Raw genomic sequence first — 25113 nt, forward strand, 5'->3', positions numbered from 1 at the left:
CCCCCCCTCCCCTCCCTCCCTCCCCCTCCCCTCCCCCCTCCACACCTCCCTCCTCCCTTCCCTCCCCCCCACTCCCCTCCCGGTTACAATGGAAACCCTACGAGGACGGGCACAACGGGGAAAGGGGTGTGCTGGGGAAAGGGGGGGGTAGAGTAAGAGTGTATCTGGGGGAGAGAGAATGGGGGGGTCTGAGAATGGGGACTGGGGAGGGGGACAACAGGGGGCTTGGTGGTTTGGGAAAGAAGAGTACTGGGAAAAGGGGAGGTCCCCCTCCCTCCCCACTCTCCTCCCTCCCTCATCCCTCCCTCCCTCCCGTCCCAGCAGCGCTGACCGCCGGGAGGTGTAGTCGCCGTCGACTCTCCCGCTGTTTGATTTCATTTATAACAAAGACATTTATTTAAAATGAGGAATGTGATTTTCATTAAGTTTGATTTTATTTATTTAAAAAAAGCTGATGCTCTATAGATAAGTTTATTTCCTTTTCAACAAAGAACGCTGTTTATTTTAAAGTAAAATAGACCCTCCCCCCCACCCACCTCCCTCCCCATCCCCCTCCCCCCTTCCCCCTCCCCTCCCCCCTTCCCCCTCCCCTCCCCCCTCCCCTCCCCCCTCCCCTCCCCCCTCCCTCCCTCCCTCCCATCCTCCCGGTTACAATGGAAACCCTACGAGGACGGGCCCAACGGGCACACTCGTGCTAGTATACTATTAAAACTCAGATCTTGTATATTTGTACCTATCTTTCTATCACAGCTGCTATTGGGTGTTTAGAGGTTTTAAATTTACATGTACCTATCTTTCTATCACTGATTTCGGCTGATTACGGCAAAACGGTAAACCGCAGCGCCACAATTTTTGCACCGCCTTAATCACACCGCTGGACGCTTGCCGAAAATGATATTTTTATTTAATTTGGTCGTGTATTTTTTAAGTTACAGAGGTTTAAAAGTCAAAACTTTTTTTCTCTGTTATTTCGGCCGATTTCGGTAAAAACGCTGAACCGTAGCGCCACGATTTTTGCACCGCCTTAATCACCACGCTGAACGCTGCTGGAAAATGATTTTTTTTATTTGATTCGGTCGTGTATGTTTTAAGTTACGGAGGTTTTAGTAAAAAAAAAAAGATTTCAGCCGTTTTTTCCATTGCCTTCAGCGTGTGACGTCAAAATGCCCATGTGACAAGAGCTCGCCCTTGTAACAATCATGCTAAGAGTGTGTCTGGGGGAGAGAAAATGGGGGGGGGTCTGATAATGGGGACTGGGGAGTGGGACAACAGGGGTCGTGCGGAGGGGACTTGGTGGTGGGGGAAAGAGAGGTACTGGGAAAAGGGGAGGTCCCCCCTCCCTCCCTCCCTCCTCACCTCCCCCCTCCCCCCCCCTCTCTCCCACCCCCCTCCACACCTCCCCCCCATCTCTCCTCACCCTCCCTCCCCCCGTCCCTCCTCCACACCTCCCTCCCTGGTGTGGGGAGAGTAAGAGTGGGGCTGGGGGAGGAGAGAATGGGGGGTGTGGGGACGGGCCCAACGGGAAAGGGAGGTCCCCCTCCCCCCCCTCTCCCCACCCTCTCTCCCCCCCCTCCCTCCCCCCTCCACACCTCCCCCCCCATCTCTCCTCACCCTCCCCCCCTCCCTCCCCCAATCCCTCCACACCTCCCTCCCTGGTGTGGGGAGAGTAAGAGTGGGGCTGGGGGAGGACAGAATGGGGGGTGTGGGGTCGGGCCCAACGGGCCCGCTTTGCTAGTTTAATAATAAAACTCAATATAATACATTCAATTGCTTTAACTCTGGGTAGGATTAGGGTAATTGTTCAATGAGATTATACTAGGTATAATGGGTTACTTCAGGAATTAAACATTTCTGACTTAAGAAATCAGCCTACAGTCTGTTCTCAGGAATGGATCCCTTGTGTGACCCCTGCCTGTACTTTACACACCAGAAACAAATCCAGATAAAAGTCCAGTTAACCTAAAATTGGTAAATGTAAAGTCAAGTCCCAAGAGCTGCAATACACACATCGAGAAGAGGTACAAATGGCCTTTTCTTTACCCTGTCTGATGCTCAGAATTTGCTTGTAATGTTAAATTCCAGTGAGCTGCCATCTTTTAATGTAGCATGCAACGAGGAAAGTTTTTAATGTTCCTCATGGGGTCTGAATAAAATATAGCCTTATTAATCTAGGCACTTTATTACATAGGCATTTCCTTGTATATTGTTGGCAATGTTCAAGTAAATAACTCAATATTACAAGCTGATAAGGTAATTTTCTTTGTAAAAGAGCAGTGAAATATGGACAATTAAAATATGTCCTTGAAATAATATATAATCTTCAAAGAATCAAGTTTTAGCCTATTGAACAAAACAACTGAAAATGCAACATTGTTTTGCATGTGTGGAGCTCTGTGTGGAGCAATCTTAACTGACAGATTGTAACAAGAAGGGAGTCGATATATGACAACTTCACTGGTATGCTCAGTAAGTAATCAATCCACAATTGCTGGTATTTTCTAGAGTTGACCTGAAGTATTCAACATCCTGTGTTAGTAACATATAGACCATCATGCGAAGTTAGTGGGTGTCAATAATATGAGGTAGAAGTAAGCACATAAAGCTATTTTTTTTCTGCACAGGCTTGTAACAATGAGGTTTTAAACTTGGCACATTTTTCAATTCATGAATAAATACTGCAACAAGTGATTTATGATGTGAATGTTTATTACATATGGAACAGTTACTTGTTAAGTTAAATTACATTGCACAGGGAAATCAGCTCAGATCGTATCCTTACACCAGCCAACCCTCTCTGTACACCCAATCTGACCTTTTCATTATACACCAAGCAGCATTTTGTACAGGACTCTGCTGTGAAGCAGCAGTGTTCAGACTAGTATCATTTTCTCAAGACTGTAATACACAGGAGCTACTTTACATGATGAGAAGAACCTCAAATCGCCACTGGCAGCGGACATGGTCTGGATGTCCTGAGGAGCTGTAATCTATAGACTTAGTAAAATGACCACCTAATCAAGGTGACAACCAGATACGTTTCAAATATAATGCACTCATGTGGCCCGAAAAAAAGTCATTATGCTGATTTCCAAACCAGCATTATTCATCTCACCCTGCCATGTGTCGGTAAATACAAGTTCTTCTGAAGAAAAGCAGACAGATTTTCTCCCATCTGTCAGTGATTTTGTTTCCCTTATCAGTCCCATTGCTGTACTTTGTCAGCGCGTTCAAAATATATTCATTCCTGCTTACATCTTTGTCCAAACAATGAAAATGACTGGTTACTGGTCAAAATAACCTTAATTATTACACATAACACCGAGGCGTAGGTTTGGAATACTCTGAAAGTGGTATGTTATATGGACATACAAAGAATGAATTACAATATGAAAAGGCTTTGATTTCACGAACATTTATAACATACTCCAGGATATTAAAACAGAATCTCTTTAACTTGACACTCAAAAGGTCTTTTTGTACCCGAGGACAACATGCCTACAGTAATGTGTGGAGGTTATTGTAGGCACTCAGTTCTTGTGTGTAATTCTTGATATTCCCACTTGGCTCAGATGGAAACTGAAAACTTATTGTTCTTCACATTAACTGCTTCTGCAGTCCTTCACCCTGGAGGCAAAAGCACAAACTACATTGCAACTGCAATCAGTGCATTGGTTAGCAGTAGTCTGGTTGGTTCTCTGATGTTCTCTCCCTTTCCACATTTCCAAAAAATAGCACACAATCTAACAATATTTAAGATTGTAAAATAAAAAGGACTAAGAAATGCCACTTGCTTCCAAGTGCTCCTTTTTGACAAATTATTCACAATTTGCACTTTCACATGCTCTTTTTAAATCTTAAATTTTAAGCTGAGGAAGGTGACCAAACCCTATAATGAAGTTACCAGCCTTTCTAAATCAAAATTAGTTTTACATTGATAAGACTACTGGAGTAGACAAACACCACAAAATCTTAATAAGAACTGCACTGTGTATATCCCAGGAAATTTTGATTAAGTTAGCATAAGCTACAGGATGCAACTTTTGGCTTTGGCAGAAATCCCTGACCAAAAGCACTTTTTGGATTTGCTCTGCTTTGACTTGAGAGCACACCAAATACCTTCAAAGCAAATAGTATCTTAATGTTTTAATACTGGACAATCGTGAAGATTCACTGTGTAGTTTATTAAACGGTGAAAATGGATGACAAATAGGTTGCTGATGAATACTGAAATATCTTCCTATGTTCCTAAGTCACTGAATGTACTTCCAGTGGGCTCAAGGTCCTGGTGAACTCAATTCATTTGCTTTAATCTTGTACACAAGATCCCAACTGTCTTCAAACAGTCCAGAAAAAGAACCCTTCCAGAAAACTATACAGTATCAATGATCTTGATTTTATTTCATTCCTATGTTAACCCTCCTATTTATCCCTTCAGAACTATAGTCACTTAGAAAAAGAAAAGGAAATTCACTGATCAAAAGTTACTTGGAGATAAGCATTTATAAAATTAATGACATCTCCAGATTTTTTTGCACAAATCAAAGGCATCCAGAAATGAATAAGAATGCATCCCGTTGAAATTCCATATTTTTTCCTATCCCTTTTCAGATATTACACATTAAACTGGGAACTAGCAGGTTTTACCAAATCCTTCCTGTGCCAACTAGAACGCTGACAGCTACAATGAAGTCTGGTGAGAATTTACTCCACTGAGCATATACAGAAACCCTTTTTAAAAGTGAATGCACTTTTCTCCCTAAAGAAATACTATTCTTTCCGGAGCTGCCTACAATAATGAATGAATGGATAGGTAAAAATTGGTGGGTTGAAGGTTTCTGAATAAAAATGATTAAACTTCCCCGTGTCATTAAACATAAGTGGCATCCTTCAACATAAGGAACATCTATTCTCAGTGTCTATATTTGCACTTTATTGAATGTATCCATAATATTGGTTTCTGAAATCTCCTATCCTCCTTTCTAGCCCTTTTACACTACCTGTTATTTGGGTTCTGTCACAGAAGCAGGATTTCATAAGAAACTCTAATGTTGCAGATTTGGTTTAAATGTGAACATTATTATCAATGATTTTTGATTAAACATTTTGGGAGACAAAGCAATACAAATCAACCTTTAAGGGACGCATAAATGAACAGACAGGAAAGTTGACATTATTTCAATATCTGACATGCATTATGGTAGCATTCTTAGTTTCATATTTAAAGGACAGAATAATTACAGAGGTAAGTGCTTTGAACAGCAACAAATTTTGTTAAAGTGAATACGATTTCAGTCTCCGAAAAGCCAGTGTTAGCTATGTTTAATTATTTTAACATTCCATTTTTTAATTGAATGCAACATGTGTTGGACTGTTGCAAATTTCAACAAATAAACAGTTCCAAAGTGGAGATATGAAAATGCTACAGAAATTCTAGATTTTCAGCTACTTTCTTTATGGACAAGTACAATGCAGGGAATCTTATATATACATACAGATGATCTGCGGGTCTCTGGGAGTAGTTTTGTGGTCGTGGCATACTATTCAGGGATATAGGACACCTGCCAGACAATGATGTGACTTCGTTCTGCTTTAGTGAGGGCTGGTCTGATTCCATCTGACAGATTTTCTTCGGTCTCATCATCTTCACCGTCACCTGCACATAGACAGTTGTTCAGTGAGTACAAAACGTTAACAGAAAAAGACAGGTATGCAGGAAGTAGTTGATTCTAATTCCAATTCACAAGGGTAAAAGCGGATGGAAATGCATATGTTCTTCCTGTTACCATGCTTAAATTTGAATAAGATTTTGTCCAATGTCGCATGGACATAAAATTGTAACAAAACTATCCTAAAACCTATACCCTGCAAATTAGTTAATTTAAATTCTATTCCAAACTTTGGCATCTGCATATTGGAACTGGAAAGTACAATCTGGAAGTCAGAATTGACGCATCTTTCCTCCCGCTCCATTACTGGACTCACAAGTGCTGAACTGTGGGACTGGATACAAAGAGTAACCAGTTCTTTATTTTCACAACTCCCACACCTGAATTATTCAACATTGCCCCATTCATTTGAATAGTGTGGCTGACCTACATGGAAAAAGTGTGCTTTTTTTCTATATTTAATAATTTTAACAAACTTGCGCAAGTTATAGGGGTGTCTACATTTTTAAAAATTATATTAATCTCTTTCAGTTGTTGCAACATCAACATCAGTGAAAATTGAAAAAGGCCTTTAACAGAATAAATTATTAAAAATTCATTCGAGCAGCCAGATGATGGAACATCAGGTTGCACCACATCAGGATTAGTCACTACTTGCAGGATCGATGGACATAGTAGCAAGTTATCAAACTCATTTAGACCCATGGACTGCAAAGGTTTGGTGCAGCAGTGTAGATTTTGCATTTGGCAAACACAAGTTACTGCCATGGACTTGGACTTACAAGCTGGACTAGTTGTAATTATATGTTCACAAGTGATAGGAGCAGATTTAGGCCATTCGGACCATCAAGTCTACTCTGCCATTCAATCATGGCTGATCTATCTTCCCCTCTTAACCCCATTCTCCTGCTTTCTCCTCATAACCCCTGACACCCATACCAACCAAGAATCTATCTATATCTGCCTTAAAAATATCCATTGACTTTGTTTCCACAGCCTTCTGTGGCAATGAATTCACCTCCCTCTGAATAACGAAATTCCTCCTCGTCTCAAGTCCTTTTATTCTGAGGCTATGACCCCCTAGTCCTAGATTCTCTGGAAATTGGGAAAAACCCTACCAATTAAGAATGTACAAAACAGATTATGACCTGGAAATTATGTTTCCTACTCAGTCAAATGAGTGCAGAAAGACATTAGATACAAACATCCACCCGCATTATAACATCAGCAAATGTGGTTTATTTCACGGCTCCTTAATGCAAGGTGAGCATTATTTTCCAGCCTGCGGAGATTTTACTTAAAATGGAATGAAACATTACAACTGAATAAAAATTGGTAATGTATAGCAATAAGTGAGAGGTGTAATGTGCAGGGCAGAGAGTAAAGAATAGCAAGACGAAATGTGCAGGTAGGAATTACAGATGCTGGTTTACATTGAAGATAGACACAAAATGCTGGAGTAACTCAGTGGGTCAGGCAGCATCTCTATCCAGAGATAGAGATGCTGCCTGACCCAATGAATTACTCCAGTATTTTGGGTCTATCTTCAAAGAATAGCAAGAACTGGCCCAATTAGCAGAGCAGAATAAGTTAGGACAATTAACATGGTTGTGTAGGCTGGATAATTTAACAGGAATTTGAAAATATAATGAGATAGCATAAGTGATAACTTGCAAACTAAAGATTTTTTCAGTGCTACCTTATGCAACCAAAGTCTGCCTTACCAATCCTAAAGTCAATGTAGCCTTCTCCTCCGCTGAGAACCAAAACAGGCTGCAGCTTCCTCTCCTCCTGCTCAGGTGCAGTGGGTCCTGGATTCTCTGTAGGGCTGTCCAACACGCTGCCATTCAACGTTGCAAGGACATTACCTAGCAGAACAAGCCACAGATACCATTTTAAACAAACATGATGGGAAACAGCTTCCAATTCAGCAATCTGAATTATATTCAGTTCAATATAAGACACAGAGGAAGTATTAATTTTTTTTCTGGTAGTCTGAGGAAGCTGAATTCTGAGCAGTGCTGGTTTTTAAGTGACTTCTCCCTCGAGTGCCCTGTGCCATCTGCAGGCTGGAATTGCAGGGTTTATAAGTCCGCCTAATGTGCAAATGCTGATCTTATTCCGAATCTTTAGGACAGCATAATTATCAGAAACAGAGTTGTGTCCAAGCCACTAAAGGGGGGGAGAGGAACCAGAAATTCACGTTGTTCTGCATCACTCAACTTTCCCTCAATGGGTAAAAATAAAAGAATCATAATTTATTTTTTTTAAATTTTTTAAAAATAGGTGCAGGAGTAGGCCATTCGGCCCTTCGAGCCTGCACCGCCATTCAATATGATCATGGCTGATCATCCAGCTCAGTAACCTGTACCTGCCTTCTCTCCATACCCCCTGATCCCTTTAGCCACAAGGGCCACATCTAACTCCCTCTTAAATATAGCCAATGAACTGGCCTCAACTACCTTCTGTGGCAGAGAATTCCACAGACTCACCACTCTCTGTGTGAAGAAATGTTTTCTCATCTCGGTCCTAAAAGACTTCCCCCTTATCCTTAAGCTGTGACCCCTGGTTCTGGACTTCCCCAACATCGGGAACAATCTTCCTGCATCTAGCCTCTCCAACCCCTTAAGAATTTTATATGTTTCAATAAGATCCCCCCTCAGTCTTCTAAATTCCAGCGAGTATAAGCCTTTTGTATGATGGAACTGCAGATGCTGGCTTAAACCAAAGATAGACACAAAATGCTGGAGTAACTCAGCGGGACAGGCACAGGATACGGGATGCTGCCTGTCCCACTGAGTTACTCCAGCATTTTGTGTCCATCTTTGGAAGAATCATCGTAATTGAATATTTCAAAACTACTTTTCAATAGTGAACAGTGGAAAAGGGAAGTTGGTATCTGGAATTTACCTGGCACAGATGCAAAAAATTTGACAGCATCCCTGTGTCCATGGAAACAGAGCTGGGCTTGAGCCATGGAACAATATGGGATGAAGCTGCCATTTGAGGCCTTGTCACTGCTTTCATCCGCGTAAACTCGAATCACTCCACCAGGACGGGCTCCTTCACTGCTAGATGGTGATGTCTTATTGGCTGCAACAAATACATCAATTGTAGCATTTTAGAATTAAGAGAATAAATCGACAAGTTGATAGGATAGTGAGTTACAATACACTGAAACCTGTTTGGATAAATCAACTACAGAAATGTAAACTATTCATATTAAATATCCCTGAGTATTAGATTTAACAAATATTTAATTTCATCTTTGGAATTTCAAGAGTTCACCAACTCTTATGCTAATATTCATGAAAGCTGATAGTCATGATGCAAATAATCTGAATTGTTTAACTTTAAAAAAAAAAGAAAATTACCAGAAAGAGAAAGCAACATAATGGGTTTGATCAAGAAAGAAAAGTAAAATAAACTCTACAAATATAGATTGTCAGGCTAAAGCCAATTTAGATAAAAATCCATGAATTCAAGTTGAAATAGTAAGAATGCAGAAACGTAGAGATTGATAAAGAACAGGCCACAGGGAATCATTAAAGGCAGGTTAGGTTGAACAACTTTAAGCGATACCATCAGGAAATGTAGATGTAATGAAATTAAAGGAGTTATATTATGGTAGGTGACAAGATGATTGTTAGACAAAAAATACTTTTATCAAAGAAAATGTATCAATGTGGAATGACATTTGATGAATGGTTAGGAAACTGGATAATTGAGTGAAGTTTGAAGAATTGTTGATCAATTATGTAAAAGGTCATATCTGATTGGAATAGGCATTTCACCACAACTTAATTTGTTCATTTCTTGCTTTACACGGGTAAAGTTTTTGTAAACAAAATGAGGAAACTTGTGTTTACAGGATAACTGTTGTCTGTACGAAAGTGGGTTACTAGTTATTTTACGAAAGACAACCAATACTTTTAGTGCTACGAAATATTCAGGTTTCATTGTAGTGTTAAAAACACAATAGATACTGTTATCTAAAACGGTATAGTTCACACTAACGTGCAACATGCAAAGAGATGACAGCGAAACCTCAGAGAACCCCGAATGATGTACATAGAATTTACTAAAGCTATCACTAGTTACAGAACATTACATGCAGACAGTCAAGGAGCATCTCTAAACCTCATGCAATCGGTAACTCAAATCCCATTTACTTTTTGTACAGTATTTGCACTACATAGAATGATTTAAAAACTAACAGGTTATAAATGAAACTGTAACATTACTGTGAACTTTATTTTTTACAGTTTTTAAACGGAAACATTGTTTAAGGAGATGAATGTGATAGATAAAATGAAGTCTGAAAAAATAAATCCTCTGACATCCTAGAAGTCAATGGCTGAGTTCGGAAATTTCAAAAACGCCCAATTCTTTGCACTCTGCAAACTTGCTCTTTAGTAAATGATCTAAACTTCTAATCAATTCTATTAGGTTTCTGAAGTTTAGAGATGCTCCCTTACTTAGCATTATTCAGACCTTGAAGGAACACAAACACAATTGACACTACAGCCATGAGTTCTTCCTCAATCTTCACTCAGTGCTGTGGCCAGCCAGTCTATGCGGCTAAATCCTGGCCTATTGCCCATACCCATGCTCTTCTTCTCTCTTTTATTGTGCTTTTTAAAATGATCCAATAGGATGATCTGGCAGGAATGATGAAAATGGCTGTGCTTTGATGAAATATGAGGAGCACTGTAAATTGTCCTAATAGCCCAGAGAAAATAATGCTCACCTTGCATTTAGGAGTCATCCAAAAGATACCAATACCAGAAGCACTGAAGGGTTCAGGATTAATCCCAGTTCCAGTTGCAGTGGAGGCATGCCTAATCACTGCTGTTTATTTCTGACATGGACAGAATGGCCCTGCTTTATGGAGACTGGTGCATGTTTGGAGACTGCATGTTTGGAGAATAATGGAAGGCAAGGATCTCCTAACCATTCGTATGTCTTTTATTGGGATTGAAGCACCAAGGAACAAAATGAGAAAATCCACAGCATACAATCCAGCCTACAAAGGAATGGACAGTTGGCACTGAAGATGGAAGGGGTGGAATTATTCAACTCTCCAGTGTGACAATATAACTGTCACCATATGATTAATTATTAACTTTTCCAACATCATATGGGGTCTTCTTACAACATTGATTTAATTTTTTCTTCTGTCCTTTAAGGAAAACCTAGCACATCAGCAAACAATCTTACCAGAGTTCTCATTCATTGTTGCAGTGTGGCAGTATTTAAGGCCAGTTAACCCAAAACACACAGGTTTCTCTCTACATCTAGTGGACAATCCCAGATACAATCTGAGCCAGGTAAGTCTGCCATTGACTGAATCGAATCCATTCTGAGTTGTCAGGTTAGTCTATTCTCATCCTATACTTCCCCTGCATTTCACTCCACACTTTAGAAGAACACTACAGTCTGATTCTGCAACCTTTTATATCTCTCACGGATGTCACTTCTGTTGTCTTTGACATTGTCCAATTTCAGTCCCTCTTCTGTGGGCAGGCTGATCTCATTCCATAAAACTGGAGAGTTGTAAATCCAGACAGTGTACCACCCATAAAACTGGCTATAAAATAATTTCTATTACACCATGCAGCTGTTTCCAGGTTGAATACAATCGTGAACTATAGGCCTCCAGCATGGTTTTACATGTTTAACTCTCTGAGCACTGAGTTCAGTCATGTTATTCATACCACTAAACTACTTTTAGGTTCAAGGATATCAGTTGCTACTAAATATGTGTACTGTTTGCATTTATATATCACATCTTGTGAAAACCTTTTTCAGTCAGAGAGTTGTAAATCTGTGGAATTCACTGCCTCGGAAGGCAGTAGAGGCCAATTCTCTGAATGCATTCAAGAGAGAGCTAGATAGAGCTCTTAAGGATAGCGGAGTCAGGGGGTATGGGGAGAAGGCAGGAACGGGGTACTGATTGAGAATGATCAGCCATGATCATATTGAATGATGGTGCTGGCTCGAAGGGCCGAATGACCTACACCTGCACCTATTGTCTATTGTCTATTAATGCAATGAAGCAAAACAAATGATTCTATCTGAACTATTCTGATTGACCAAAGGAAATAAATGACCCAGCCATTTGGTTTAATTTTTGATACTGGTTAAATGGAAATGCTCAAACATTCTCTTCAAATATTGATAACATCTCGCCCGAGCACTTTTGTCAAAGGATGAGATGAACCTCAATACAATACTCCTTTTGTATTACAATGCAGATCACCAGATAGGAGCCCTATTTCATTAACCATGAGAACTAACACAACAGTAAAATCCTCAAACCCAGACGCAAATGTATTGACCACCAAATCAACCTTATGCTTCCGCCTATCATGAAATAAGGACTCAAAACAAAAATAACAATGATGCGAGCGAGGAGAGCAATGAACTGCAATGGTAGTTGATTAAAATTACTTCACCAGGATTGTAGAAGTGGATAGGGAAAAAGCAATCTAAAGACTCAAGACCATTAAAAATACCTGCATGAGTTATAGAGTGTAGAGATACAGCACAGCAACAGACCGTGCAACTCAGCAAATCCACACTAACCATCAATTACTCATTTACAATAGTCCTACATTAATGCTTTTTTTAAAACCATTCTCCACATATTCTCATTAATTTCCTCAAATTCTACCACTCACACTAGTTGCAATTTACAGTGGCCTGTTGACCTACTAACCCAGGTGTGGGATGTGGGAGGAAACCCTCACAGTCACAAGAATGCAAACTCTTCAGACAGTACACAAAGTCGGAAATGAACCCACGACGCTGGTGCCGTGAGGCAGTGGCTCTTCCAGCTGCGCCAGTGTGTTGCCCCTCTGAGGGTAATAAACCAAGGGGTTATGGATCAAGAGCTAGGAACAGGGATGATTCTATGGCTGAGGTATTGAAGGGAAAGTCTACTTAAGACGACACTGAAGTATTGACTACGCTTGCTCTTAAAAGCAGCATAAAATTGATAACATGGTAGAAGAACTACTGGAATGACCATAAATTACAATTCTTAGATTTCCTTTTTAAAAACATTCTTTATGCACCAAAATAGATTCGTAATAACTTTTATATATATATAAGCACTATTACAGAAAGCTGGAAAATGCACCTGACAAGATTACCAATGAAGATTAGATAGCATTCTTGAGCTTCAGGATAAGTAGTATAATAGTTTTATGCTAAATAGCTTACATGGTATTCTGCTTCAATGATTTAACACCTAAAGCAATCCACGTTAAAAAAATTGACTGCTTGTACATTGCCCCTCAGGTATTCTTCTGCACGTTACACATCCTTCTCTGCTGAAACAACCTGTTCATAAGCATCTGCCTCCATCATCGCTGAGTATAGAACCAGCCACCTCGGGTTATCTATCCATCAGTGATTGATTGCTCCTTTGTTTGGTATCCCCTAATTCCTGGGCTGTAACATCAACAATTGGGTGCAGGAGCATTGTTTAAGTAAATTCCTCTTAACTGGAACTCTCCAATGTGTTTCAACGGAAGTACCATCTAATATAACATATTTGGCCACCATTTTAAGTCTGTAAGCTGCTCTGTGGCATGAAGATAAGATTCAGAACACCATTATTCAACTAATAAGGAGAGTAGAGGAGTATTTCATCGAGTTTGAACCCCCTAGATCCACAATTACAACCTTAGTAACATTGTTAAAAACACAAGATTTCAAATGTACACTAATAATATCCCACTCTACATATTCCGATGCTAGGTCTCCCCTCCCCTCCCCATTGCCTCTGACAGTATCACACTTTGTTTGACATCTGGTATTGGAGGGTGTTTCCTCGAACTAAAAGTCTCCTCTCATCTGCATCTCTCTCAATACCAAGCATTCAAATATGAGCTCAATGGTTCATAAGTCTGATGTTGTATTTTGCAGCAAAAAGAAGCTTGTAAGCACAAATTCACATCATTTGTCAACCATGCTCAAAATCTCTGTCTCCACTCTGCCTCAACATGTCTGCAGTGTAAATTTTTATCTGTGTCTTGGTTAAGTCTAAATTCCCACTTCCTCTATTATTTGAGCTCAACTATGTTACATCTACTAAAATTTGCTCCGTTCACCCATCATCCTATATTCTTGCTGACATATATTGACTCGGCAAGGTATTGACTACCAATAGCTTGATTTTACAACTTTCCTTCTTTTTTATATACAACCATACTCTCATCCCTTCTGGCTACGGATTGACTTGCCTTCAGCTGCCTTGGTCATAAACTCTGGAATTCTCTCCACACTGTCCCGCCACTTTATTCTGATCGTTAAGATGCCCTCAAAAGTATTGTGAATCTGAACACAGGCTTCACTTTGTCAGACGTTTAACAAAAAACTTTTGAGTAACAATGCACTCAATAGACCTAAGTTCACGTGTGGGGAAGGGAAGATGTGGCTAGTGGTGGGATCCCGTTGGAGGAGGTGAGTGATGGTCAGACCCTCCCCCACCCAAGCTGTCGTACTAGATTTACTGTCATCCTGTTGAGTTCCTTTGTATACTCGTTGCCACCTATCCCACATTAAAAAATGGCCTATCCGCATATCTTCCATTCATTTCTCCGAAGTACCGTCTATATCTCTTGCTCCCTGTTCCCCTGACTCTCTGTCTGAAGAAGGGTCTCGACCCGAAACATCACCTATTTCTTTTCTCCAGAGATACTGCCTGACCCGCTGAGTTACTCCAGCCTTTTGTGTCTGTCTTTGGTTTAAACCAGTATCTGCAGCTCCTCCCTGCACACATCATGTCAGGGCGATTGGCTGTCAATGCTGTGGATAATTAGTTCCAGGGAAAAGAATATGTGGGCAGAAACAATTCAACTGCAACAATGGATATTTCAATTGAATGCCTCATTTCTCTTAACCAAGAGCTGCAGCTAGCAGGATAGATTTAAGTCAAGAAAGTGTTCCATGGGTGCCATTAATAGTGGTCTACACTTAGTCGATGTGCACAGCACCTGACCATGGCATTTATTCCCTCTCCAAGCAGAGTTGCCACTTGACACATTTATGAATCACCCACAAATAGAGAACTAGTTGGAAGAAACATGTTCTAAATACTGTCAATAGCGCCAGTCCTTCACTACCTAACAAGGATATATTTACCCTCTGACATGTTTGCTTTGCTCACATGCAGTTAGAACCATCTGAAAGGCAGAATCCCACCTTGCTTTTGCATTCTAAGAAAAATTATTTACTATATGTCAAATAAATCAAATTGAGTTTGGTTTTAACTAAATACCTGTTCCATTCTCAACATGGTAGCATTACCAATAATAACGGGGTTTTTTAAAACTTTATAGTGTTAAACATTAGAATAACCTTCAAAAACAAACTGCTTCCTGATCTAGACTGACCCATGTCAAATGAAACTTTTAGTCAATTTTGGATAAATTGGCACCTTGTTAACTTGGAGGCTTTTAGCCAAGTCAGTCTTTCCTGAAAATAATTTGATTATAATTCCCATTTTAGCTAGAAGAACAAGAATGTGTTTTTCACTTTAAAATTCCAAGAAAGGAATATCAGAACCAAATCATTAAAAACAAAATCCTAAATTTGCTAGTTTGATTTGAACAAAGTATGAGTGCAAAATTCACAAGTTGACAAATGAGAGGCAGGCAAGGTGTGAGGCATGATGGAAAAACTGAAATTTAATTATAAAAAGTATTACACATCTAAAACAGTCAGATGTTGAACTTACCTCTGAACCCCAACAATTGACCTCGGTGCAAAACTACAGCTGGAGGAGGGAAGGCAGAAGAGATTCAGAGAGGGAAGGGTGGAGGGAAGGTAAGAAAAGCAGATAACACAAAGCCATCAATGGGAGAACCTAGGTGTTGGGAAGGAATCGAAGAAGGGCATGTGCACTATGCTCACCGATTAAAAGTATTCTCTCTGATAAAGTTAAAAAAAATCTTAAATTATAAAACTCCAAAGTGCATTTTTGGTTCAAACTATCCAATAAGAATTTTTTTTTAAAAGAATATAAAATTATCCAACATAATGAGGGAATTTTAATTATGTAGTCGTTCCACAAGGTATCATAGCTCTCATCTGTTCTGACTTCGCTGGCAGTGGTGAAGGTGTTTTCATGGGTCTCTGACCTTGATTAAGGAAGGGCAATGAGCCAGGCTTTCTAGCCATGACCATGTGCAACCACACCTGTTGCATTTGCTCATGCTGATGCACAGTGAGGACACAGCCTGCAGTCTATGCCTTTTGGCCTCAACAATCCATGTTGCTCAGGTACTACAAATTCCCCAGGGACCCACAGACCAAGGAGAAAACAATTATATTGGAAGAGGAAAAGTGAATGGGAAGGCAGAAAACTTGCAGATATTAGGAACAAAAGGGTATTACTGAATGCAGTCAAGCCTGTGAACATTCAGATAATTCCATCATAATACTTCCACTGTTATTCACTTCAAATACGGATCTAGACATGATGTTACAGTACACTATTCTCAAAACCGATCCAAAACACATAACACACATACACCATTTCAATTACTAACACAATAATTTAAGTCAACATTTCCAATGCACAGAAGATGGTGTTGGAGACTTCCAAACTTTAAAAGTCTTCTTCTTATCTGAATCTTATTATCAAAGCCAGTTGCCTGACCTGACTTATTGCACCTTTGATTTATCATAACTTTCTACGTTTGAATTAGAGTCACAGTCTTAGATACAGCACAGAAACAGGCCCTTCAGCCCAACTTTCCCATGCCAACCAGGATGCCTCATCTACACTAGTCCCACTGGACTAGTTTGGCCCATATCTCTCTAAATCTATCCCGAACATGTACCTGTCCAAATGTCTTTTAAATGTTGTTATAGTAGCAGCCTCAACAACCTCCAGGCAGCTCGTTCCACATACCCACTACCCTCTGTGAAAAAGTTGTCCCTCGGGTTCCTATTAAATCTTTCCCCTCTCACCTTCAGCCTATGTTCTCTGATTCTTGATTCCCCTACTCTGGATAAAAGACTGTGCATTTATCCTTTCTATTCCCCTCATGATCTTATATACCTTTATAAGATCACCGCTCACCCTCCTGCACTCCAAGGAATAAGGTCCGAGCCTGCCCAGCCTCTCCCAAATTAGTTCCAAGAATATATTTAACTCGTAACCCTTTGGCAATTATGGTCTCCAGTGCTTGACCTCTTTGAAGGATGAGAAACCAAGGAGATATCACAGGAAACTGAATTAATTAACCACATGGGTTTGCATGCAGTGTATGTATTAAGAGATATTTGTGATTTAGACTTTAGAGATACAGCGCAGGAACAGGCCCTTCAGCCCATCGAGTCCATGCCAACCAGCGATCAACCCATACACTAGCACTAACCTACACACTAGGGACAATTTACAATTTTACCGAAGCCAATTATCCTACAAACCTGTACGTCTTTGGGGTGTGGGAGGAAACCAGAGCACCCGGGCAAAATCCACGGCGTCACAGGGAGAACGTACAAACTCCATCTAGACAGCACCCGTAGTCAGGATCAAATCCGGGTTTCAGCGCTACAATGCAGTAGCTCTACCGCTGCACCGATGTGCTGCCCGTGATTCCACTGCAGCTTAAAATAGGATGATCTCTCAGATTAAATGTCAGTTAAATTGGTTGAAAGATGTAGACTTGTGTTTCTCCTGCATTTCCACCATTTGGTCTACACTTAAAGCACTGTGAAGTCTACAGTTCTGAAACAGCAACCTTCCAAACTTTACACCAATGTATTAAATGAGGCAGATGTGTCTAAAATCCAATAACTATTGATTCTTGGTGCCTAGGTATTGTCCAGTCTTTGTTCATTACTGACCCCCTCAGCTCCAAAGTAATCATTTCAATCACTTTTCACAAATGGTAACAAGCATGCCATGCCTTGTCAGGAAATATACTGTAGTGACTCAAATTAGTTGACAGTATATTAAATATCTGTATGGTTGGCAGAAGGTGCAGGAGAGAAGGTTCAGGAGGGAGGACTTTGGGGTTGGTTCTGCACAAGACATAGGGCTGGGGCCAATATCATCATAGACTGATTGGCTGTCTTGTTTCGCCGAGTTGGAGCGTTTAGACCAGCCTGTCAGCAGGATAGTAAGCTGAACATAGATTAAGAGGGTATAAAAGTTGACATGGAAATAGAAGGCAGCAACTTACTTAAAGAGGTGGTGCAAACAAAGGGTGGAAGAGACTATCAGCCTGACAATGCTTAATAACATACACCTGAATGAACAGAGCAGATAAGGCAGATGTGTGAAGGACATTGTTAGCATCCAGAAATATGTATTTGGGAAGGTGCAAGGGGATACACAATAAATGGAAAGTTAGGTGGAGGAGAGAGAATAGAAAAACCTTGGTACATGGGTCCACAGATCTTTAATGGTGGAGGTCCAGGCTAATACGGTGGCTAAACAGACTTACAGAATATTTTGTTTTATTAGCCGTGACACAGAACTTAAGACAATGAATGTTGTGCTTAAACTGCCTACGGCACTGGTAAGGCATAGCTGGAGCACTGTGTACAGTTCTGATTATTTACATTATTGTAAAGATGCAATTATACTGTCAAGGGTGCTGAAGAGAATCACACAGACATCAGGAATGGAACATTTTAACAAAGGGGAAAAACTAGGTTGGCTGAAGACTTTTTATTTGAAAAGGAGATTAAACTATGAGGGGCCTAAATAGAGTAATTAGAAAGGACCTATTTCCTTCTGCCATAGGGTCAAAAAGCAACTGCAACATAACTGGAGAATGAACATTAAGAAAATAAGGAAAGATGTTTTCAACAAGAGGATGATTGGGGAAGAAGACCATATCATAGTTAAAGCATATTTTAGTGCTCTTGAAGAAACACAATTTGCGGAGCAAATTTAAAAGGTGCTCTAGAATATTAATAACTTATCAAAATTGCGCTAATAGTTAAATTGGTTGTGAATTGTGCTCCTGCATTTGTCGAGCTATGTATAAATTCACCAGAGTACAACATGCAACTGAATTGGCATATTTGACTTACATTTGCAGTGATGGTGTGATTAGGTTGGGAAACCATTTTGCAATTGACATGAACACAAAAACCACAAGCTTCTGTGCCATAACTTTTTGATAATATGATTGAGCAAGTCCTGTACAGTTGGCGTTTATTTTTGCAGTGATGGGATACAGAGAGAAGAATTCTTTGCAAATGAAGAATCCTCCATCCTATTTTATAAAACTGTACCATGAAGAAATCTAGACTTGTAAGTCGGAAAGTGCTTGGCTCTGTTCAGGCAACCACATAAAGACGACAGAAGGATTTCACATCAATATTCTCAAAAGCAATCCATTTGTCAGTCACAACCAGTCCGTATTGGTTAGTACAGGCAGTTCACTCTTTTAGCAATCAGTACAAAGCAACTCTCTGTTAAAATAACTGTACATTATCAAGAAGGACCATCATTAGCAACAAGAAAAATACATAAAGACTGCAAGCACACAATGTTTCATCCAGACAGATGCATGCATCCGTGCACATGCTCATACACAAGAAAGTTGTATTAGCAGCCTTTCATCGAATCGCTTTCAAATAATCAATTACTTTCTTATTCTCAAACTCATACTTTTATTTAAAAAGTGCTTTAGAATATTAATAACTTACCAATATTATACTAATAGTTAAATGAGTTGTTGTGAATTGTGCTCCTGCATTTGTTGAGTACAACATGCAACTGAACTGGCATATTTTACTCAAACAGGTTGGGTTCTGAGATTGGGTATCTTTGATCACTGTGAACTGAAGTTTACATGCAACTTTACACTAATAGTCAGGAATTTACTTTAAAAAATTTGAATCATAGCGTGTTATTAATGTAGAAATGAGCAGCAATCTGTGACCAAGATGTGAACTGCAAATCATATCAAAATTTAGCCAAACCCTCACCTTATCCAGAACCTGCCCAGCACACTGCAATGTCGCAACATCTGTATATTAACATTGAATTAATCCATTAATTTACTCGCCTTTTTTATTTATCTGTTGCTCTCTCTATTTTTCAATTGCATTGGTTAAGGAGACACATTCTTGGCCCTCTTCATTCAGCAAGATCCAAGATGCCCTGTGCCGCTCACTGTCAGCTGATATTCCAGCCATTTATAAGGCAAAAGTGTAGGAAACTGTTCAACTCACCAAACACAAGTAAATGTCCTACTTCCAGAGAATTTTAGCCAAATATAACTACACTTTATTAAAAGTGTGCTATTGCATATTGGCTAATTGTGTTGTATTTGTTTTGGTGAAGCGATGATGTGTTTTAACAACTTGAACTGACTGTTGAGATCAGGATTGGCTCAGGTCTGCCTGAATATTTATACCCGGGGGAGGTCGTCCTAGGATTGGCCGTGTGAGTAAGAGGACGACACCTTTCAGCTGAAGGATGCTCAAAATGATCTGGTCAGAAAACAAAATAATCCAGACAGATGAGAGGCAACTCATTTAGGGAGGTGCAAAAAAGCAACGGAATACAAAAGAAGTGGCAGAATAATGTTGAGTGGTGGGGAAAACCTACACTTTGTACATCCACAGATCCTCGAAGATCGCATGACAAGGAGAGAAAGTGTTTAATAAAGCAATGTTTCACTTCATCAGCTTTGGCAGAGAAAAGAAGAGCTTGGAAGTGATCCTAGAAATGTATTCCATAGTTGTTGGCACCCACAGCGCGAGAACATGTACAATTCTGGGTACACTGCAGGAAAGGTGTGATTACATTGGCAACGGTACAGAGACCCACCCTTGGTGCTCCAGTGCCAATGAATTGACTGTGCGAACCTGTAATGAATGCCCCTCAGCCCAGGCCACCCACTCAGGCGGGTCTGTAGTGAATGCTATCTCAGCCCAGGCCACCCACTCTCAGGTAGGCCTGTACTGAATGCCCCTCAGCCCAGGCCACCCACTCTCAGGCAGGTCTGTAGTGAATGCTATCTCAGCCCAGGCCACCCACTCTCAGGTAGGCCTGTACTGAATGCCCCTCAGCCCAGGCCACCCACTCTCAGGTAGGCCTGTACTGAATGCCCCTCAGCCCAGGCCACCCACTCAGGCGGGTTTGTAGTAAATGCCAGAGCCCAGGCCACCCACTCTCAGGCAGGTCTGTAGTGAATGCCAGAGCCCAGGCCACCCACTCTCAGGTAGGCCTGTAGTGAATGCTACCTCAGCCCAGGCCACCCACTCTCAGGTAGGCCTGTAGTGAATGCCAGAGCCCAGGCCACCCACTCTCAGGTAGGCCTGTAGTGAATGCTACCTCAGCCCAGGCCGCCACTCCCCATAGGTCAGTCTTGCGTGAGGGGGATGTGTAGGAAGGAACAGCAGATGCTGGTTTAAATCGATTATAGACACAAAATGCCGGAGTGACTCAGTGGCACAGGCAGCATCTCTGGCGAGAATGAATGGGTGAAGTTCCGTGTTGAGACCCTTCTTCGGGCTGCGTGATGGGGAGTCAGTCATCCATCTGCCACCACGCTGCAGGGATGAGGCCCACTTTCAGGACCCCCTCAAGACCTCCAACTGCCCACACACATATAAAACCTCAACTGTCACCCTGTTGCGAGAGAAATTATAGTTATCATCTTCCTTGTCGATCTCCAATCCAAAATCTGCCTTTCCCTGATCATCAGAGACAACTTTAACCCAAAACAAAATGTTGCTGATTTTGATGAAACCCGCCTAGATCAGAAGTTCCAACCCTTACCTCCTTGGCCAGCTCCAAACCGATAACTTGACATCACTAACACTGACCGCATTACAGCTTACATGCCATCTTGAAGCTCACAACGAATCCTAATTCATTTTAGGCAGCCCTAGTTAATAGTCTACTTTTTTTTTTCAATTGCCATATATTATTTTAAAGCATTCATTTGCAGACAAGATTTTATATTGAACGATTCATTTGTAATTGAGATGAGATCAACTCTTGCTGGGTAACTCTCGTGATGCTCGAGACTTGCAGATGCTGGGATCAGCACGCCACTGTGTGGTCTTGGCTGCCGAGTTCAATCAACGTGTTCTGCTCATCCCAGCATATTCCCACATGTAAACCGGCAACCTACTGATTTACATGATTTCAAAAAACTGCACCAGATGACACCTTCTGATTTGGGGAAGGGTCCATGCAGAAGAATTCCAATGTTTTCAATAACCTTCCAATCTCGGAACTATAAATGTATTGGCAGCACCTACTCAGAAACGTGAAAGGATGATATTGAAATACATATATTGTGCCAAACATATTTACAATTACAGTAGAACATTTAAATATTCAAGAGGCACATCTGGAAATAAATAATAACTTATTATCATTATTATATAATAATAAACACTTTTGTGCTGAAGAAGGATCTCGACCCGAAATGTCACCTATTCCTTTTCTCCAGAGATCCTGTCTGACCCGCTGAGTTACTCCAGCATTTTATGTCTATCTACCCTTTTATGCTCATGATTTTATTGGAGGGGAAAAAACCCATTATGCATTCAAATCCCCATTACTTTCCAAGTCAGACCGTATAAAACTTACTTTCAGTCAATGGGATAGAGATGACGACTCCATTTCCAGTTCCTACCCAAAGCCGGTTTCCACCAATGAGCAACGCTGTGATCCGCACAAAAGAGAATCCCAATTTCCCGGTTCCTGACAATTGACAACAAAGGAGAATTAGTCATCGTTCAGCTCACAAGATAACACACAAGTGTAATACGTACTGTAGCAGTGATTTACGACACTTTAATTCAATGATACTTTATTGTCACATGTACAGTGAAATGCTTCGTTTTGCATATGACTCGGTAAAATCACACAGCAGACATAGATGCCCACCTAGGCAGTTCACAAGAGACACCACGTGTCTGGTGCCGATTCTGCGGCATCAATTTAAATAGGCGGCACGGTGGTGCAGCGGTAGAGTTGCTGCTTTACAGCGAATGCAGCGCCTGAGACTCAGGTTCGATCCTGACTACGGGCGCCGTCTGTACGGAGTTTGTACGTTCTCCCCGTGACCTGCGTGTGTTTTCTCCGAGATCTTCGGTTTCCTCCCACACTCCAAAGACTTACAGGTAGGTTAATTGACTGGGTAAAATGTAAAAATTGTCCCTAGTGTGTGTAGGATAGTGTTAATGTGCGGGGATCGCTGGGCGGCGCGGATCCGGTGGGCCGAAGGTCCTGTTTCCGCGCTGTATCTCTAAATCTAAAAAATCTAAATAATCTAATGAGAAAGACTGACTTGGGTGATCCTTGCCTAAATATTCTGCAGGTATTTGCTGAAGCTCAGCAAATGCCCCACCATTCACAGAAACTGTGTAGAACCGTTCTCCTGAACCCGAGATGAACTTTCACTGAAATTCAGGGGTACTTTATCACATACTTTCACTCATTCGTATCTACAGACCGGTCTAACTCCAGAAACTAAATTTCAGCAGTGTAAAAAGTCACTCTGACTTAAAAGCAATGTTGGAGACTCTCACTCGGTGTGGCCTCAACAGAGTATCCAACGCCTTTGGACTGTTCACGCTTTCATTAAGGGGCTGGACTCTAACACTAACCTCAGTTGTCATTTGATCTCAACCCTCAGCAGTTCTTGGTCAGACTACTTGACAAAGCATCTTTATACCCGGTACGCGAATGGAATTAATTGCAAGAGGAGGTGGTTGAGGCAGGAACTATAACAACACTTACAAATGACACTTGGACAAATGTCACAGATAGGAAGTAGTTTAGAGGGACATGGTCAAAACATGAGACTAGCATAGATGGGCATCTTGGTTGGCAAGGACAAGTTGGGACAAACACCCTGTTTCTATGTTGCATAACTCTATTTTATATTGATAAACAGGAGTAAATTTACAATGGAAACATATCACAACTTCACAGATGCCACTTCCCTTCCAGTGGTACATTACCAATAGCCAAAGATGTCGGTGAGGCAAGTGGGATTTGGGGATTTTCCCACTTTAGTTTAATACTTTGGTTAATATTTTTGTAAGCTATGGCACAGGAATAAATTCAGTGTTTAAATCAGTAACATATTCAAAGTATCAGGGAGAGAGTGCAAAACCATACCTAGCATCTTACTGACATACGGTTCAATGTCAACATCCTGTAAATGCTGATGCGTGTGTGCATGGTAGAGGCGCAGAGTGGAATCCAGGCGGATCGATATCCAGACCCCATCTCCGATCCACGCCAACTGGCGCACTTGGCTTTCCCTTCTTGGATGGGCATCAAAAGATTTCTGTAGGAAAGTGAGAGCTTGCAATCAGTAGACAATTTCACAACTGCAGCCCCTTCAAGAATGACGTTGAGATCTTGTACTGTGACGAAAACCGTAACAGCTTTCTCTCATCCATCTTGCTGTGCCAGCATCAAAGAATGACACACTTACTGGAAAGAAAATGGATCAGGTGATAGAGAGGTCCTTTCACCTCTGGGAACTCTGAGTCGGAATCATAAACACAGGATAAGAATTTTCCCTTCTGCCAGCGATTATGAAAATACAAGGCCATTTTTGGCAATATCAATCTGATTCCCGGGGCAACATAGAGCGTTTCTACAGTGATAGTTATGGTACAATTAACAAGACAGTAAGCATCTGGTAGTGGAAATCTCCCCATAGTCATCTCACCCAGACACGTCTTGGGCCTGATTCACCTGGTGCACCTGTTGTTACCTGTGCACATAACACCATCAATGTGTGCAACGCTCCTCTCTGCATTACTGACACAGACTGAAACATAATCTAAATCCTGCAGCATTGAGTTCCCCATAAAGGAACAAACACTGAGGCCGATCCACAAGACGTGAATTAACGAGCCATGACTGGGGCGGCACGGTAGCACAGCGGTAGAGTTGCTGCTTTACAGCGAATGCAGCGCCGGAGACTCAGGTTCGATCCTGACTACGGGTGCTGCACTGTAAGGAGTTTGTACGTTCTCCCCGTGACCTGCGTGGGTTTTCTCCGAGATCTTCGGTTTCCTCCCACACTCCAAAGACGTACAGGTGTGTAGGTTAATTGGCTGGGTAAATGTAAAAACATTATCCCTAGTGGGTGTAGGATAGTGTTAATGTACGGGGATCGCTGGGCGGCACGGACTTGGTGGGCCGAAAAAGGCCCGTTTCCGGCTGTATATTTATGATATGATATGATATGATATGGGGCATTACAGATCCCGCCCGAGTTTTCTGTGCTATGTGTATTTGTTCCATTATTACCGGTCTCACAATGCTCACTACAGACTTTCCAAATCACGCACAATTCAGATATGCTGCACTTTCTGACTGAATAACGAGTCTGTGCCTTGCACTGGCATTGATTCACTCACGACACGAGTCAAAACATGAAGGCAATTGTGAGGGAGAATGTACATAACGCACTGAGGA

At 41.1% G+C, this 25113-nt stretch overlaps 1 protein-coding gene across 6 annotated transcripts in view; it reads right to left on the reverse strand.

Annotated features, from left to right (window-relative positions):
- Positions 1-2701: 2701 nt before the first annotated feature.
- The window catches only part of mapk8ip3 (mitogen-activated protein kinase 8 interacting protein 3), a 170786-nt gene continuing 148374 nt past the window's right edge, over positions 2702-25113 (reverse strand). For 4 of the 6 annotated variants that reach the window (XM_078418259.1, XM_078418263.1, XM_078418262.1 and 1 more), the window contains 6 exons: positions 23797-23968; positions 22258-22371; positions 15415-15453; positions 8577-8759; positions 7391-7534; positions 2702-5653 (listed from right to left, as the gene is read on the reverse strand). In XM_078418259.1, coding sequence (XP_078274385.1) covers positions 5538-5653; positions 7391-7534; positions 8577-8759; positions 15415-15453; positions 22258-22371; positions 23797-23968 — 768 coding nt within the window. In that variant the 3' untranslated portion in view covers positions 2702-5537. The remainder of the gene's footprint in view (positions 5654-7390; positions 7535-8576; positions 8760-15414; positions 15454-22257; positions 22372-23796; positions 23969-25113) is intronic. The other 2 variants (XM_078418260.1, XM_078418264.1) reach the window with 1 other exon arrangement.

The sequence above is a fragment of the Rhinoraja longicauda genome, chromosome 21 (genome assembly GCF_053455715.1).
Source record: "Rhinoraja longicauda isolate Sanriku21f chromosome 21, sRhiLon1.1, whole genome shotgun sequence".
Classification (NCBI taxonomy): Eukaryota; Metazoa; Chordata; class Chondrichthyes; order Rajiformes; family Arhynchobatidae; genus Rhinoraja; species Rhinoraja longicauda.